The following is a 19596-nucleotide window of genomic DNA, read 5'->3' on the forward strand; positions in this document are numbered from 1 at the left end:
GGGTGACCTTATAGAGGTTTACAAAATTATGAGGGGCATGGATAGGATAAATAGGCAAAGTCTTTTCCCTGGGGTCAGGGAGTCCAGAACTAGAGGACATAGGTTTAGGGTGAAAGGGGAAAGATATAAATGAGACCCAAGGGTCAACGCTTTCACGCAGAGGGTGGTGCGTGCATGGAATGAGCTGCCAGAGGATGTGGTGAAGGCTGGTACAATTGCAACATTTAAGAGGCATTTGGATGGGTATATGAATAGGAAGGGTTTGGAGGGATATGAACCGGGTGCTGGTAGGTGGGACTAGATTGGGTTGGAATATCTGGTCAGCATGGAGTTGGTCCGAAGGGTCTGTTTCAATGCTGTACATCTTTTTGACTTTATGACATGTTCCTAACCACTGAAGGTGTAGTTCGTGTTGCCCTCGGTGTACAGCACAATAAGGAAGAATGAACAGAAGAGGTTAGCTATTCAAAAACAGAGGAGGGAGAAAATGCTCTCAGCAAGAGGACATATTTTCAGCCACAAATTCCCTAAACTCAATGAGAAAGACTCAGTTTCATGAAGGACTTGTTCATTGAGATGTGCCACCTGTTGCAGGTCACTCTGCAGTCTAAATTAGGGCAAGACTAGCATAACTACTGGCTGTAACTGTGACCAGGGCTTTGAAGTTTTTCAAGCCAAGACCTGTTGAGGCTAGTGTGGGCATCACCTCCAACATCTCATAATTTTTATGGCCACTGATGCTCTGCATGCAAAAGGAGGGGAATATGTTATAACTTTCTCTTTCTGGAGTCAGATGGTGAGACTGCTTTGAGAAGCTGCAAACCCCTTTGAGCACTGATACATGCCACATTGGCTGCAGTCTCAAGGTTCATGGCAGAAAATTGAACTTGCTTGACTTTCAGTTAAGTTTTTTCTGCAATGCCGCAGTGGAAGCTGAGGTATCAGCTATCAGATGCTACCACATGTTCAGACCCACAGTGTGGAAGTTCAGTGGGCCCACTACTTCCATACTGAAAATGAGATACTCCAAGCTCTATGCAAGGTGTTGTCCAACTTCTCAAAGCTTCCTGCCAACATTCATCAGAGAATCCATGTGTTATTGCATTCTCAGGTGAGTATAACTTAAACTATACTCTCCCCTACCCTAGCTTCAGACCACTTAGGTTGGTATCTCCCCATGTTCAGTTCCTCCCTCTAAGTTAACCTCTCAAGTATGTATGCTTGAATCAGTGGCTGTGAATGTGACATTTGGGAATGGTATTTCTTCCCCATACTGTCTTCCTGGTATTTCATCACTGCCTGGCCAGGTAGATTTCTAAATTTCTAGATTTCAGAAGGACAAAGATACTAAATTCTACTGACAACAAGGAATGAACATATCAGATATATATTTAAACCATCTGCAGCTTGATTATTAGAAGTAATTGTGGGTGAGGGGGAAGTAGAATAGTACTATCATCTTCCACATATTCAGCCCTATCATTGGCTACCAGTTCAGTTATGGCTGCTCCAATGGAGGCAACTACTATCCTCCCTCCATTGTAATTTTATTCCCTGTCTTGTTGCTGCTACTTCCGCAAATAAAAGAGGGAAATGAGTGAGTGAGTATGCCACAATACATTTAGGTAATGTAACTGGCTGGCAGTGAGTGCAAGCTATGAGATGTGGGTGTACATGGCAGCAGTACTGTGGGAGAATGAGGTGAAGCTATGAATTATCGTAGATGTGCAAAGTTATCTGGTGCAGTTGCTGGATATGGCATTTGAAGTTGCATTCATCAACCTTGGCCACTTATAAAAGGTTACTGAACTTGCTTTGATACAGTTAACTTCAGATGCTGGGAATAGACAGCTTACAGCCCGAAGCACTCAACATTGAGTTGTCCAATTTCAGGTAACCTCCCTCTCCGTCCCCTGACTCCCTTCCCACCCCCACCCCCTCCCCCTCCCTTCCACCCCTCCCTGCCAGCAACTGGATTCAGTCCTCCCATTCACCAACCAGGTCCCTATCCCCACCTCACCACCTTGCTCCCACCACCTCTTTTATCTGCAGCTCCCCTTACACCCACCCCCCAGTCCCCACCCCCAGAAAGGTTACACCTGAGATGTTGACTCCTCCACCTCCTGATGCTGCCTGGGCTGCTGTGTTCTTCCAATCTCTTGCTTGTCTATTTTGGGAATAGACAGCTGACATTGACACTGTTAGTTATGTGCTCCCATTGCATTTGGGATGCTTGTCTGATCCCCTAAAGATAATGCACCTCTTTTTTTCTTTCCTCTCTCTGCATCAAGGCTTCCAATGCTTTTCCAGGAAAAGAAGCTCTGACATGTCATGTCACTCTTGTGTTTCTCCCAGATTAAGCATATAGAACGACTTCCAGCATTTGCTCTTGTTACCTTCTCTTTAAGAGGTCCAGACTAGATTAAAACTTCTCACCACTGACTACGTACTGCCACAGTGGTTTTATAACTAAGTAGCACAAAGTTTGCCTGCTGCCTGGCTGGAAGCAATGGGTACAGGTTAATTCTGCATCGCAATTCCCACATCATTTTCTAGGCTGTTATAATTCACATGACCGCAGTGTGTGTGAAATTTACAGGTACAACATTCCCAAAACGGCTGCAATTTCCATCTCTCAAATGATGTTCACATTCATAATTCAACAAATAATTGATTACAGACTTCACCTGTTGAATTCTGCAAACCAGGACCTCGTGAACTGGGTGAAGGTGAAGAGCTTGCATCCTCCTGGTTAAAATAATAACAGCAATAATTCTAATTGTTATGATTTTCCTTGTCAAAAAGAATTTTACTGTTTTTTTCTTTTTAATAACTTGTACTAATGCCGCTTAAGAGCTTTCTGTTAACTACTCTTTGTCCTTTTGTCATTTAGATCAAACCTTTTCTTTTGAGAACATGTCAGTAATACTTTATATCTGCCTTCATATCTGCAGCATGAGTTTGTCATTTACTATTATGTAAATCTGACCTAATATGTGCTTATAAGGAAAAGAAAAGCTGATTACACACATTCTGTGTTTCCTCCTCTTTTTTGTCACTTGCTTTATCTGTTTGTTGGGCAGCTTTCCTCCTGAAAAGGGAGAAAAATAAACACATTTCAGTCTTATGTTGTTGTTAAAAATAATTAGGCCAGTTGCAACAGAACTTTTGCGAGTCTTTTTCCTGCTCCGAAGTGACTAATTGTAAACTGAAATTTTTCTCACATTTTGCAAAAAAGTCTTCTACCCATTATGCTGGAGAGCATTTTAATTTGGTAAGTGAATAAGTGAAAATATTCAGCACATTTCTTTTCATTCTGCTGTGCCACTGCTTTTCAGAGTTAACTCAACCATGTTCCCTGCACATAGTCAGGCTCTGTTTAGAATCAGCTTCAATGATTTATCCGTGTTTTTTTGTAGTTGGTTCAACTCAAAGGACTGAAGAAGGCTAAAAGAAGAAACAGATGGCGTAGTGATGGTATCGAGCTCAGCCAGTTGGACATCATAGAACTTGAGTTCCCTCACTGGGGCTGTAAATCTAGTCCAATCAGGGAGCCTTGGCTGACAGGAGTGTCAGAGGTTCTGTTCACTCTGAGAACTGGCTCTGAGGAAGGCTAAATCAGTGTCAAGGACTCTTCACATGTAAATAAAGGGTGACTTGGTCACAGGATACCAGCCTCTGTGGAGTTTTTCTAGACAGGTTATATGAGTGGGCAATGATGTGGCAAATAGAGTACAAATGTGGCAAAATGTGGAATTGTCTGTTTTTGCAGGTAAATTTTTTTTAAAAATTCTAAATGGTGAGAGATTGCACAGCTCTGAGATGCAGAAGGATCTGGGTGTCCTCCTGCGGCATTTGCAAAAGGTTAACATGGAGATATGGCAAGAAATTAGGGAAGTTAATTAGAATGTTAACATTTATTGAGAGAGGAAATATACACAAAGGAGCGAGATCATGTTTCAGCTATACAGGGCACTGGTGAGACTGCATTTGGAAAACTGTGCACAGTTTTGGTCACTTTATGAAGGAAGGCTATAAATGCATTAGAGGTAGTTTGGAGAAGGTTACTAGATTATTATCTTGGATGCATGGTTGTCTTACTTGGAAAGGTTGGACAAGCTAGGCTTGTATCCACTGGAGTTTAGAGAAGTAATAGAAATGTAAAAGATCCAGGGGGTCTTGACAGGGTGGAAGTGGGCAGAATGTTTCCTTATATTGGAAAGCCTTGACCTAGAGTTCATTATTTAAAATTCAGGGGTGGCCCCTTTAAATCAGAGATAAGGCAAACTATTTTCCATCAGACATTTGTGAATCTTTAGAATTCTCTTCCTGAAAAGGTGGTGGAAGCAGAATCTTTGAATATTTTTTACTCAATCGGGGTAGGCGGGAATAAGGATTTGAGGTTACAAGTAAATCTTATTGGATGGCAAAACAGGATTATTGGGCTGAATGGCCTACTTCTGTTCCTAATTTATATGCTTGAATAAAAGGGAAACTGTACATGGGATGACCAATGACTGCAGATGTGTCCTGGCAGCTATGGTGAATGAATATCATCATATTGGTACCTTATGGAATAGTTGTGCCACTGCCAGAATTGCTCATCTCGATCCACTGGCTATGTTTCAAACTAAAATGAAAAGTCCAAATGGCTTTTGGAAATCCCAGCTGTTGCAGACAAAGGGTTTTAACAGATCTCTTAATTGTCCTTAGTTGTCAACCCACTGCTAAACAGAAGGTGATGCATTCCAGTGCTCACCCAGCCTCTCTAAAATGGTTGTGGCTCATGAACTTGGCACTGAATCAGCCAATGGTGCCAGTTTGTGGGCCTGGTCATCTCTGGTCCTGGCCTCACGATCAACTAAACATCCTGCCTTCAATGTTTGTCAATTCCATTCTGCATTATGAACGCTAGAAATTGATCAAAATTGGCCAATCACATCCCTTGCATTATCTCAGCTGTTCTTTTAGTAGAGATGTAACAATTGCTGTTCTACTTTTCTTCCGTATAATGCACCTTGCAAGAGTTTGCAAAAATTATGGTTTGTGGCTTTGTTCCCTCTTCCCAACCACATTCAACAGTCTGGCCTGCAATTTAATGCAATTTCATTTTGAATAAGGGTCTTCACCAACGATTCATTCATCATCTTCTAAAGGCAGACTTCCAATTTCCACAATAAAATAATTGCTCTATTATCCTGTTACTGACACATCAAAATGGCTCTCTTTATCTCGAAAAAGTCTTTCTCTTCTTTACGTCATTTCCTTAAGTGTGTGCTTTAAATTCATCTTCATTCATATTAATTGTCATCCTTAATTCCTAATTTTCCTAAACTAATCTCCTTCTTTCCTATACAAGATATTTATTCTATTTTTCATAGTTTGTTTCAAAGCAATTTTACTTTAATCTTCCCAATTATCCTTGGAAACATAATGTTCATACATCACCTTAACTCTTAGTCTTTACCTGTACCTATACAAGCTGTGTTTAAATATCTGCTATTACTGGTGCCATTTTTTCCAACCAGTTAATTCCATCAGGTTCATCTATCATTACATGATGGACTATACAATATTTCTCTGTAATATTTGTTCTTAAATTGTCTAGTTCATCACACATTTAGATCATGCTATCACTGGCTTAGCACATACCGTTTTGCGAGCAGTTTATTCATTTCATCCATTAATCCTCCTCCTCCCCCAGCTGCTGCTGCCCCACAGCTGTTCCGATTGGTTTCATTCTTTGACACTCCCCCAGGACTGGAGCTTCCTGAACCTTCTTCAGGCTGCAAACAAGTTTAGAGATGGAAGATTATGATTTGGAACAATCTCTGTTTGCTAAACATTTTAATATAAACTGTTCAATTTACCAAATCATATTCTTTCAAGGTACTAAGTAATAACATCTGAAATTTTAACTTGTAATACTTCTTATGTTAATATAGATTATCATAACATAGAAACATGAGTAGGCCATTCGGCTTTTGAGCCTACTTCATTATTTACCTGCATCGGAGATAACTATCTACCTCAACATCATTTCTCCCCAGCTATATCCATATCACTGGATGTCATTAGTCTTAAAAGTCTGTTGACTTTTGATTTGAACATGCTCAATAATTAAGTTAAATCGAAGAGTGAAGAAATTTCTCCTCATCTCAGACCTAAACTCTTTGTCATGAAAGTATACCCTCTGGTTTCAAACTCAACTACCTACCTATATCCACCCTATCATGCCATTTAACAATCTTCAAGTTTCAATGAGATTATCGATCATTCTTCAAAATTCTAGAGAATAAAGACTCAGTCAACTTGATTTTGTTTAAGACAATCATGCCATCCTGTAGATTAATCTGATGAATTTCCATGCTCTATAACAGTATTTCTTTTATTAGGTAAGAAAACAGAAACTGTACACTGTACTCTAGGTCATAGAGTTAGACAGCATGGAAGCAGACCCTTCAGCCCACTCATCCTAAACTGAACTATTCCCATCTGCCTGCATTTGGCCCATGTCACTCTAAACCTTCCCATCCATGTACCTGTCCAACTGTCTTTTAAATGTTCTAATTGTACTCACCTCATTCACTTCCTCTGGCAGCTCCTTCTATACACACACCACCCTCTGTGGGAAAAAGTTGCCCCTCAGGTCTCTTTTAAATCTTTCCTCTCATAAACCTAAGCCTTCCAGTATTAGATTCCTCTACCCTGGGGAAAAGATCTTGGTTATTCACCTTACTTATGCCTCTCATGATTTTACAAGCATCTATAAGGTCACCCCTCAACCTCCTATGGTCCAGGGAAAAAGGTTCTAGCCAATCGAGCCTCTCCTTATTACTCAAACCTTTCAATATTGGTAAAATTCTTGTAAATCGTTTTGCATCCTTTCTAGTTTAATAACATCTTTCCTATAGCAGGGCAACCAGAATTGTAAGCAGTACTCCAAATGTGGTCATATCGTTGTCTTAGACAGCTGTAACATGCCATCCCAACTCCTGCACTCAATGCTCTGACCGATGAAGGCAAGCTGCCTAAATGCCTTCTTCACCACCCTGTCTACCTATGATACCACTTTCAAGGAACTATGCACCTGACCCCAAGATCTCTCTGTTCAGTAACACTCCCCAGAGTCCTACAATTAACTGTGTTGATCCTGCCCTGGTTTACCTTATTAAATGCAACGCCTCACATCTATCAAAACTGAACTCAATTCGCCATTCCTTGGCCCACTAGCCCAGTTGATCAAGATCTCATTGTATTCTTAGATAACCTTCTTCACTGTCTACTCCACGACCAATTTTGGTCTCATCCTCAAACTAGCTAACCATGCCTCCTGTATTCACATGCAAAATGTTTATGTAAATAATGAGCAGAAGTGGACCCAGTACCAATCTTTGCCACACACCACTGGTCGCAGGCCTCCAGTCTGAACAACAATCCTCTACTACCACTCTCTGTCTCCTACCGTCAAGACAATTTTGTATCCAGTTGGCTTTCCCTGGATCCCATGTGATGTAGCCTTACTAACCAATCTACCATGTGGAATCTGGTGTGTGCTTTCACAAAGACTTTAAACAACTGTGGTAAGACATCTATACTTTTGCACTCAGCTCTCTTTGCAATGAGGACCATCATAACATTTGTCTTCCGAATTGTTTGTTGCTCCTGCATTTTAGCTTTGAGTCACGCATGAATGGGGGCATCCAAGTCTCTTTAAACACGAGTACGTCCAAAGCTCTCAAATTTAAGAAATTTTCTGCCTTTTTGCTTTTTCCACCAATGTGAATAATTTGGCAATTACATTATATTTTGTCAGCCATGTTCTAGCCCATTCACATATTCTATCCAAGTCTTGTTGGAGTATCATTGCATCCTCCATAGGACTTACATTTCCACCCAATTAATGTCATCAGCAAAGTTGGAAATCTTCCAATTGGTCACCATATTCAAATTATTTATAAAGATTGTGAACAGCTCTGGACTTAGCACTGATCATTGTGGTTACTCCACTTGAACAGCCTACCATTCTAAGAATGAATGATTTGTTCCTACACTGTTTTCTATATATTAACCAGCTCTTAATTCATTTTAACATATTTTTCCCAGTCCCATGCACTCCTGATTTTTATTTAAAAGTCTCTTTGCGGAACTTATCAAAAGCTTCCTGAAAATCTAAATATACCAAATCCTTCAGCTGTTTTATCAATGCTACAATATCCTTAAAACTCTAATAACTTAATTTTTAAAAATCCATATTGATTCTGCCCAGTTTTAACCATTCTTTTCAAAATGTCCAGTTATCACATCCTTTATGATAGGTTCTACCATTTTCACATTACTGACATCAAACTAACAGACCTGTAGTTTTCCATTCTCCCTCTTCTTTCTTTCTGAAATTGGGGAGTTACATTTACCACTTTCCAGTTCATAAGAACCTTTCCGTAATCTATACATCTTTGAAAGATAACCACCAATGCATCCATTATTTCTCAAGCCACCTCCTTCAGAACTCGAGGATGACACTTATCTAGACCAGAAGATTTGTCAAATATCAATTTACTCAACTTTTCAAATGGTACCTCTTTATAACACAAATTTAGTTTAGTTTCTCAATTTCACAGGTCCCTATTTTGCCTGGAGAATTCTGTATGTTTTTCCATGAGCACAAACGCAAAGTAACTGTTTATGTCCTTCACCCTGTTGCTGTCCATTAGAAATTCTCCTGCCTCAGCTGAAAGGACACAGAAGTGGTTCTAGCTCATTTGTTCCTTTTTTCCTCCCCAAAGAAATTATTACAGCCCAACTTTACGCTGCTCGCTAGTTTCTATTTATAGTCTCGTTTCTTTTTTAATGAATTTCTTGGTCCTTTTTTGCTGGGTTCTAAATTGTCTCCCAATCCTCAGACTTACCACTTCTCTGGCATCTTTTAAATCACTTACTTTGTTGCAATCCAACCTTTAACCTCTTTTCAATACCATGTTTGATTCACCTTTCCCTTTGGATATTTGTGACTTAGACAACTGTATGCCTGCTGTAGACCATGTAATATTTCTTAAAAACAAACCTTCGTCTATCTTTTACGGTATTTTCCCAAACCATGGTATTCAACTGTTCCCTCATATTTTCCTTGTTTCCTTTCTTCAAGTTTAAGGCCCTGGTTTTAGAATGAACTATATCATATCAAATATAATGCAATATTCTACCATACTCTGGTCACTACTTCCCAAAGGCCCTATACAACAAGGTTATTAATTTGCCTTTTCATTGCAATAACACTAAATACAAAATAGTCTAGCTTGGCCTGACTCCTCGATGTACTGCTCCAGAAACCCATCTTTTACACAATCCAGGAATTCACTCTGCACAGAATTAGTGCTGTTTTGGTCAACCCAGACTACGTGTACAATGCAGTTTGCCATAATTACTGCATTGCCCTTATTACACACATCTCTATTTTCCTGATTTAGACCATGCCCAACATTACCACAACATTTTGGTAGCCTATAAACAATGCCTACCAATGTTTACTGCTTGTGTTGTTCCTTAGCTCCACCCAAACTTATTCTAATCTTAATACTATCGGTTAACATCCTTGCAACACCAAAATTGGTATCTCCTTAAATCAAGCAGTACAATTAAATTGTTCTGCTGAGTTCAGGTTCCCATCCTGTGTGAATTATGCAATCCCTCCCCTTTCCTCTGCTGACAGAAATGGACCAGTTGGAAATGTGGTGAGAACTCCAACATCTGGATTCTATCCAACATTTTCAAATGTTCACAGAGTCTTCCAGACTTCATGCAAAGCCAGTCCAAAGATTATTCTTTAACAGAAGAAAACTAATTAACTGCAAATTCATCACCTCACAATTATTTTAAGCAAACATGACCAGCTTAGATAATTGGGGTCAGTTAGCTCAGTTGGCTGGATGGCTGGTTTCCAATACAGAGTGATGTCAAAGCACGGGTTTAATTCGTATGCTGGCTGAGGTTACAAACATTCAAAAGGAAAGGTGAATTAAATGTGGGTTACCATGAGGGTCTCTCCTTCTCAATCCCTCTTCTCATCTCAGGCATCGTGACCATCAGGTTAAACCACCATCACTTAATCTCTCCGTAATGAGAGAGTAGCACTATGGTCTGGTAAGACTATGATGACTTTATCTTTATTACAAGTGGAACATTACCAGTCTTTTTTATTGCAGCGTGATGTCACAACATTGTAATGTTTTGAGCAGAAAACTGTCATTCCAATCTCAGAACTCACTCTAATAACATCTTTCTTATAATATAGAAACCAAAATTGAGCACAAAATGCCAGGTGTACCTTTAACAAGACTTTAATAACAGTTTCTCAGGCATACATTCAATATTTTATGTATTTATTTGCCATCTATAAACACTACATGGGCAAGAGATTCTGTCAATTGATCCAAGTATTAATCCAGAATGCATTTAAGTATTTTTTAAACTAAGTCCTTACTGTGAAGCTAATGTGTTTAGATGATCTAATGGCAGGAGATGGGCTAGCTTTGTGATTGATACAACTTATTGTCTATATAAATAGCCACAGGAAAACAGAATGTGGTTTATTAACCTGGAGTATATATTGTAAAAGAATTGCATTCTCTCAATTATCACATTGTATTCCAATCTGAAATAATTTACTGTGTATTATTTGCACTGCAATTCTCAATCCGAGGAAAATGTCAAATGGTGTCATAGCTGAAGTGATAAACAAGTGTAAGTTAGAGTCACTGCATACCATGTGAAAAACATACTCTCATATTAGCAGTTGAATAATGCGCACCAATTTATAATATCAACATGCAATAAAGGTACTGAAATGGTCCCGAGGATTTTAAATGCTGATTTGGGTACAGCACTCCACAAACTACACCACAAAAGTTATTTCCAAAGAGCATGAAGTGGCTTCAAATCCCCAATTTATCAAAAGGTGTCTCAATTGTTTGTAAACACAGAAGTATTTAAAAGAAAAGTAAGACTCCTACCCGACTGGTTTTCCTCAGTTTGGCTCCAGCAAGTGCTGCTGCCAGACCTGAAGCTGAAGGTCCATCATCACCTCTAGCCCCTGGGCTTCCACAAGCTGGCAATGGAGGGGGAGGAGGTGGCCCACCTCCAGATGCTGGTGGAGGCCCTGGTGGCGGTGGAGGTGGTGGGGGACCACCAGCAGGAGGTGGCGGGGGACACACACTTTGGGTTGGGGGTCCTCCAGGAGGCATGGAGGGAACTGAAATAAAAGTAGAAATAAATTTAAGTACTTCAAGAAGATCATCAATTAGAAAGAAAGGTCAAAATGCTATCATGTACTGTTGAAAACAGGTTAACGTTGAAGTAAGTAAAGATGCATAAAATGTTAATGTTTCATTGCACTTTGAAATTGAAGAGAAGGCAAATTTAAAATGTATGTTATCTGGTTAGTCTTGCAGCACAAAATTGAATACCAAAAGATTAAAGGTCAAAATAAAGTGTAATAGCATTTAATTACAATATTTAATATAATTGGTGTAACTACTTTCAATTGACTAAGGGGATTACTTGAAGTACCTTTCTCTCTAAAATAAGTCATTTTAAAGGACTAGCACAATAGATTGATATAAGCCATATGTTTGCTTTATGCTTTTACCCTAAAATAATTTGATTTCTTTTCGCCTTTATCTCAAATCATAATCTGAATTAAGCAGAATACTGTAGCATTCACAGGTTAACCAGTTACAGTGGGCGAGTCTGTCAATTTTGGTAATTACAAAACAATTGTGCTTGGGTGCATTTCCATGGGATATTACAGTAACATGTCATTAGAATCCAGATTTCAGATGCTTTATTAGGAAAATAATAGGATGAAAGCAAGTGATATGTCTACAGAATGGCATTGCAAAACTAAAAAAGATACTTTAAAATAAAACTCATCATATCTTCTCCATTAAACTAGTCCTTTACAATTTTGTATGCATCAACAGTCATTTAAGAATGAACTTTTTCTATATTCAAACCAAGCAGAGAAAGACAAAAAAAAAGCCAAGAGATGCTATCAACAAAAATCCACACACAGGTTGCATGACTTCCAGCACGACATCACTTACCCGCCTGGGTAATGGCAGTTGAAGTAACTGATGTCATGGGAGATGGGGTCTTCTTGGACATTGCTGCTTCAGAGCAAGCAGCATAAAATGGAGGAGATGTAACAAAGTGTGAGGTGGTTTTGTATACCTGCTGTGCAGGGAGTGCAGATGAAGATGACAACTGTGGGTGGATTTGGCAACTGGAAGGACTACTTAAGAATGACACTTGAGATACAGGAGTAGATGCTAAACTAAATGTGAAAGAGCCCTCTGTACTTTTTACTGGGGACTTGGAGGTCAGGTGAGTTGCTGTTTGCAAACGATCTTCATCCTGACCATTCTGGTTTGTGGCTGATGGAGCTACCTGAACCACAGAGTCTATAGGTCTTTTAATCTTGCTATCACACACACGAATAACGGGAAGAGCAATTGGAATTATAGGCTGTGGTCCAACAGCCCTGTGGGGAGGAGAAGTGATCATCACGGGGGGAGATGGAGGTAGAGGAGAAGATGTAGTAGATGAATCAGAGACAGATTTAGGGAGCAACGGTGGTGGGTGGGTGGGAGAAGGAGGAGGGGATAATGGGTTCAGTCTAACACGCTGACACCTGCTTCCTAGGTTTGGCTGCACAGGAGAAAATGCAGAACTTATGGAAGCAGATAATTGTGGCATTGAGGTTGGAAGAGGTGGAGATTCAGTATGTGCATTTCTCAATGTTAGCTGGCAAGGATCGTCAGCAAATACTTCTTTAGGAGAGGTTGTGGAATCAAAGGATGTAGCTCTGGCATAAGATGGAGGAGGGGCAGTACCCGAAGGTACAATCACACTGTAGTTACTGTACTCAGGTGGAGGAGATTGGCTATGAGAAGGGGAAGGAGAAACTTTGATCTGAAGGGTAGAAACTAAGCAGCAGTGGAAAAAGAAGAAAAGAAACAGTGAGTAGAAAATACTATAAATCAAAAAGGCAAAGAGCAATTAAAATTTTAGAATATTCTATCATAATTGGAAAAACATACTGACAGAGAGATGGGAATAATCTTTTATTTCATCTTGATACACATCAGACCTTTTGAGGTCAGTATCAAAATATCTGCCCTATGAACGTATGGCCACTTTTTATTGTGGTAAATGCTGACATCAGAACCTTTGACAGAAATGATCATATTATCCATTTTCCCAATGAGAAGATGATTGCAATGATCTGAATGACCATAAAACCAGAACATGTAAGAGTAGGAACAGGCCATTCAGCCAATCAAGTCTGCTCTGTCATTCAATGAGATCATGGTATATCTGATAATCCTCAACTCCACTTTCCTCCATTTCCCCATAACTCTTGATTCCCTTATTGGTTAAAAATCTGTCTGTCTCAGCCTTGAATATACTTAACGACCTAGCCTCAAAAGCCTTCTGTGGTAGAGATTTCCATAGATGCACTATATTCCTAGAGAAGGAATTCCTTCTCATCTTTGTTTTAAGTGAGTGATCCCTTACTGTGAGATTATGCTCTCTGGTCCTCGAACTTCCCACATGGGGAAACAACCATTCCACACCTACCCTGATGGAGGTCAAATTTGGGAGGTCAAATGCAAAAGGAAAGTATGCAGTAAATGGCAAGATCCTTAGGAGCGTTAATATACAGAGGGATCATGAGGTGCAAATCCATTGCTACCTGAAAGTGACAACATATGTGGATAAGGTGGTAAAGAAGGCATATGACATGCTTGCCTTCATTAGTTGGGGCATTGAGTATAAAATTTGGCAATGAAAACACAAATTGCTGAAAAATCTCAGCAGGTCTGGCAGCATCAGTGAAGAGAAATCAGAGTTAACATTTCGGGTCCAGTGACCCTATCTCAGAACCCGTTAACATTTTGTTTTCGTTTCTGATTTACAGCATCTGCAGTTCTTTCAGTTTTTATAAAAGTTGGCAAATCTTGCTGCATCTGTGTAAGACTTCAGTTAAGTCACATGTGGAGTGTTGTGTGCAGTTCTGGTTTGGAAAGATGTGGAGGGCTTGGAGAGGGTGCAAAACAGATTTTACCAAGATGTTGCCTGGGTAAGAATGTATTAGCTTTAGAGAGAGGTTGGACAGCATTGGATTATTTTCACTGGAGTTTTGATGTCTGAAGGCAACCTGATGAAGTATATAAAATGATGAAGGTATGGATTGGGTGGGTATTCAGAATCTTTGTCCCAGGATGGAAATGTAAAATACTAGGAGGAATGGGCTTAAGGTGAAAGGGACAAAGTTTAAAGGAGATGTGCGAGGCAACTTTCTACATAGGAGTTGGTAGGTGCCTGGACCACACTGCCAGGGAAGAAGCAGGGAAGAGCAACATTTAAGAGGCATTTAGACAGGCACATGAGCAGACAGAGAATAGAAGGATATAGATCATGTACAGGAAGATGGGATTAAGTTAGAATAGCACCATGGTCCGTATGGTCCTGTGCTTTTTGTTCTATGTTCTAAACTCTCTAAGAATCTTAAATGTTTCAATAAGGATGCCTCTTAGTCTTCTAAAGTCCAACAAGTTTAATGCCATTATATTTGCCTTAGATAAGGGTATACAACTGTGGTCTGCCTTACTGCATTGTATAGTTTTAGCAAGACTTCCCTATTTTATTACTCTATTTCCTTGGAAATAAAGGTTAATGTTCCATTTGCTTTTCCTATTATCTACTGAACCCTTATGCTAGCTTTTAGTACACGGACCCCAAAACTCCATGTACTGCAGCTTTCCACAGTCTTTGTCCACTTAAATAACATTCAGCTTCTTGCCAAAAGTAATGGGATGGAGAATGAGGTGGAATGAGAGGCAATGAGAGGAGAAGGAGCAGAGATAATCCTAAATTTGCTTCCGCTCAGGCAATACTGAGGACTGTATAAGTCAGACTGCATCACAGCAGTATAGACAGCCAAAAGCACAGGTACATCTGTATATTCTGCAGACTTATATGACAGAAAAATAGTTTAAAAGGATATAAGTTCACAAAAATCTTCTTTTCATCTTCCACAAACACATTCACCGTGTGTTTGGGAGACCCTTAGAACACTTAGACCCTCTGTTCATGACCAGAAACAGAAGTGGAGTCTTCTAATATGGGGAGGTGATTGTGCTGCAGCTATGGCACAGTCTGGCTGACCAAGGAGCCTTCCCACTCTCATCACCTTCCACTGGCATATCAGCTTGCCCATCAGTTTGCCTGGTCACATTATGATATTCCTTCTATGGCCATCAAGTCCTGAAGTGGAACTTGAATGGAGAGTTTATGGTTAAAAGTTAGGTGGAGAAAGTGAGGTCTGCAGATGCTGGAGATCAAAGTTGAAACTTTATTGCTGGAACAGCACAGCAGGTCAGGCAGCATCCAGGGAACAGGAGATTCGACGTTTCGGGCACAGGCCCTTCTTCAGGAATGGGCCTGAAGAAGGGCCTGTGCCCGAAACGTCGAATCTCCTGTTCCCTGGATGCTGCCTGACCTGCTGTGCTGTTCCAGCAATAAAGTTTTAAAAGTTAGGTGTGCTATCACTATGTCACAACATATTTTCTCTTCAGCCCTGCCCGAGGGGGCTGAGAGGAGTTATGTTCATACTAATGTAATGTCTAATGTTGCCTAATGCTATACTCCACGTTGCATGCTACCTCCCTCCCACAGTTAGCAGTCCTTTACAGTATATTTTCCTGACATCTTGATTATTCAGCTACAATAGCAAATTTGATGAATGAATCTTATGATCAAATTATGTTGATAATTTACACTCACTCAATCATCAAATTTGCTATTGTAGCTGACACACAAGTGACACACAGAACAGTCAACCATTACTGATGATGTTGACTTTTCGTGTGTGAACAGCAGATTTCCTTTAAAGGATCACATCACTTTCAACTTTATAGACTGCTATCAGGACTCAAGTGGCTACACTGGGCTCTTTTCAAACACTTTTAAATCAGACAGCCCATAGTAACAATAAAAAATACACTTGCAGACAAATACAAAGCATGATCAACCATTTGAATCATGTCAAATGATTAAAGCATCTGAATTCTTGCAGGGTTGGAATACTATTCACAAAAACCCTCTAAAAGTAGCTGAAAATTACACCTTTAAACAAGTGGTTCAATACACCACTGAGTAGTACAGGTGATTACCATTAAATATTCTTGCTTTGAATAAATAAGGTTTGGTGATAAAATGAATAAATCATTTGATGTTTGGTGAAAATATCTTTTTTTTTATTGACAAATAACTGGGTTTAAAGATTGTATTTTGTGAGGAAAGAGTCTGAAGGGTATGATCAGTGAGATTAATTTAATATTGCTTAAGCAAAACGTCAGCACAAGCATTATAGATTGAACAGTTACTAATTTGTTTCCCCGGCTCCCAATGCCTCATCTTCACCATGGACATCCAGTCCCTGCACACATTGTCTGCCATGATGAAGGTCTCCAAGTCTTCCGTTTCTTCCTCTCACACTGTCCCAACCAATATCCTTCCACCGACACCCTTATCCACCTGGCTGAACTGATCCTTATCCTTAACAACTTCTCCTTCCAATCCTCCCACTTCCTCCAAACCAAAAGGGTAGCCAAGGGCACCCACATGGGGTTCAGCTATGCCTGCCTGTTTGTCGGATGTGTGGAACCGTCCATCTTCCGCAGTTATACCAGCACCACTACCCCATTGATGTTCCTCCGCTACATCAATGATTGTATCGGTGCCAACTCGTGCTCCCGCGAAGTTCATCAACTTTACCAATACCTTCCAACCTGATTTCAAATTCACCTTGTCCAGCTGAGAAACCTCTCTCCCCTTCCTGGACCTCTCCATTCACAATCTCTGGTGACCGACTAACCACAGGCATATACTACAAGCCCACCGACTCCCACAACTACCTAGACTACACCTCCTCCCAGCCTACCTCCTGTAAAAACTCAATCTCTTATTCCCAACTCCTCCACCGCATCAGTTCCCAAGATCACCAGTTCCACCTCAAAGTCCCAGATGGCCTCCTTCTTCCACAATTGCAACTTCCCTTCCCACACAGTTAATGATCAGGGCATCTCCTCCACTTCACGCACCACCACCCTTGAACTCCATCCCTCCCAATGCAACAAAGATAGAACCCTACGGCCCTCACCTTCCACCCCAACAACCTCTGCCTACAACCCATCATCCTCCATCACCTCCAAACGGACGCCACCACCAGAGATATATTTCCCTCCCCACCCCTATCAGTGTTCCGAAAAGACTATTCCCTCCGCGAATCCCTCGTCAGGTCCACACCCCACACCAGCCCACACCCCACTCCTGGCACAGTTCTCTGCCACGGCAGGACGTGCACAACCTGTGCCCACACCACTCCCCTCACCTCCATCCAAGGCCCCAAGGGATCCTTTCATATCCATCAGAAATTTACCTGTATCTCTACCAATGTCATCTACTGCATCCATTGCACCCGGTGTGGTCTCCTCTACATTGCGAATCATTTCAGAGAACATCTCTGGGACATCTGCACCAACCAACCCCACCGCCCTGTGGCTGAACACTTCAACTCCCCCTCCCACTCCGTCAAGGACATGCAAGTCCTGGGCCTCCACCACCGCCAAACTGTTACCACCGACGCCTGGAGGAAGAAAGCCTCATATTCCGCCTTGAGACCCTGTAAATGTGGATTTCAACAGCTTCCTCATTTCTCCTCCCCCCACATTATCCCAGTCCCAAGTCTCGAACTCGGCACCACCCTCTGGACCTGTCCATAACTTTCCTCTCTGACCTATCACCTTCGCCCTCACCTTCATTCACCTATCGCTTTCTCAGCTACCTTTCCACAAACCCAAACCCCCTCCCATTTATCTCTCAGCCCTGACCCACAAGCCTCATTCCTGATGAAGGGCTTATGCCCGATTGTCCTGCTCCTCGGATGCTGCCTGACCTGCTGTGCTTTTCCAGCACTACATTCTCGACTCTGATCTCCAGCATCTGCAGTCCTCACTTTCTCCCTATGATAAGTTGGACAACTTCTTACAAGCCTTCATTAATTCCACTTTGTCTCTCACTATTTCAAAAAGTATTGTATGTTTCTTTTCACTGCCAATAAATACAATATTTTAACATTTTCATTAAAGATATGCAATAATGATCTTTGTCAGAAATCCTTTTTTCTTTATACAGTATGTTTAACTTGCAAGCTGGCTGTGCTGTTGTGGGATTTGAGCACTTGCTAAAAACGTTCACGTGACAATATTAGCATTATACTGAAAATGCCAAGAAATAGGTTCATAATCTGCCTCTACATTATCATATTGCCATATTTTCAATATTTTGTAGAATACAAAAGTGGTTCATAAAATTTATAGTGTTAACATATAATTTTCCAAATTAAAAAAACATCCATCACTTTTGAAAATGTTGACCAACCTGTTATAAGATACATTGACAGCAAAAATTACTGGTGTGCCCTAACTCTTCATTTATGTTTTCTGACACTTATTTGCATGCCAACCAATACAAATGTCCAACACGGAAATGAGTGATAACTTCTGCTGTGATTTTGGAACATTAGGTCTTCTGTGATTATCAACATACAGCATGAACATGTACTGCTATGTGGTAACACTGATGGTATCATAACTCTATTGTTTCAATAGTAACACAATACTGACAGTAATTTTACAAAGCTAGTCTGTATTAATGCTAACAGCTACACTGCTCAACAGACAGCAATAATATTGGCATTTTATTGATAGTTATATCCGTTAGCTTTCGTGCCCCACCAAAGACATATCCTCAACTCTCATCTATGTACTGTCTTTCAGCAATATCATTTCAGAACACAGAGCAAGCTTCGTCATCTATGCTAATGACACTGAATTATTTGGGCTAAATCTTAGCATATTTTGGCAAAGTGTTATTTTTATTAGGTTTCAAGGAGGGTCCCTCTCTACGAGGTCTAGTGAGTATTCTTGGGGTATTGTCCCAAACACACCTCATTAACCACCTGCCACTTCCCTATGGTGCCCCTCTCACCTGAGAACTTAATTTTCTCAATGACTGCAACTGAAAGAATGGAAGCACATGCTATTGATCTCATATCCTGTGATCCCTGGCATCACCAACATCTTTAAAAGATTGTGCACCTGCTCAAGTACCATTAGTCTCTAGCTGTATTACATATTTCCTGCGGCCGTAGCAGGGAAGAGAAAATTGGTACTTCACTTTGTGGACAGGCACCTGGAGGGCCGGATGATCAGAGGAGGGATGTTCACTTCACATAGGACAGGTAGAGGTAGCCACAACACCAGACCCCGCCAGCTTGGTTCGAGGTTGCCATCAGAGTTTGTGCAGTCTGGAGGAGTGCCCAGCAATGTAGGAAGAGGTCAACAACCTTCTGTGTTCCTCCAGGATAAGTATTGCCATCTTCACACTGCTACTGCACACTCATTCTGTCTCTCCACCCATAAGCAATCAAAGCTCATGATCCATCACTTTCACTACTATATGCAACATTTT

General features: G+C 40.6%; 1 protein-coding gene and 1 long non-coding RNA gene across 9 annotated transcripts in view; one reads left to right on the forward strand and one right to left on the reverse strand.

Annotated features, from left to right (window-relative positions):
* Positions 1-3606, forward strand: part of LOC122553526 — an 11577-nt gene extending 7971 nt beyond the window's left edge. Inside the window, exon 3 of the long non-coding RNA XR_006312752.1 lies at positions 3420-3606. This is a non-coding gene — a long non-coding RNA (uncharacterized LOC122553526). The remainder of the gene's footprint in view (positions 1-3419) is intronic.
* Positions 1-19596, reverse strand: part of LOC122553525 (ena/VASP-like protein) — a 279390-nt gene that overhangs the window by 23791 nt on the left and 236003 nt on the right. For 6 of the 8 annotated variants that reach the window (XM_043697429.1, XM_043697427.1, XM_043697425.1 and 3 more), the window contains 5 exons: positions 12102-12983; positions 11010-11248; positions 5653-5786; positions 3031-3091; positions 2688-2748 (listed from right to left, as the gene is read on the reverse strand). In XM_043697429.1, the coding sequence (XP_043553364.1) occupies positions 2688-2748; positions 3031-3091; positions 5653-5786; positions 11010-11248; positions 12102-12983 (1377 nt within the window). The remainder of the gene's footprint in view (positions 1-2687; positions 2749-3030; positions 3092-5652; positions 5787-11009; positions 11249-12101; positions 12984-19596) is intronic. The other 2 variants (XM_043697430.1, XM_043697431.1) reach the window with 1 other exon arrangement.

Source organism: Chiloscyllium plagiosum, chromosome 10 (genome assembly GCF_004010195.1).
Source record: "Chiloscyllium plagiosum isolate BGI_BamShark_2017 chromosome 10, ASM401019v2, whole genome shotgun sequence".
Classification (NCBI taxonomy): Eukaryota; Metazoa; Chordata; class Chondrichthyes; order Orectolobiformes; family Hemiscylliidae; genus Chiloscyllium; species Chiloscyllium plagiosum.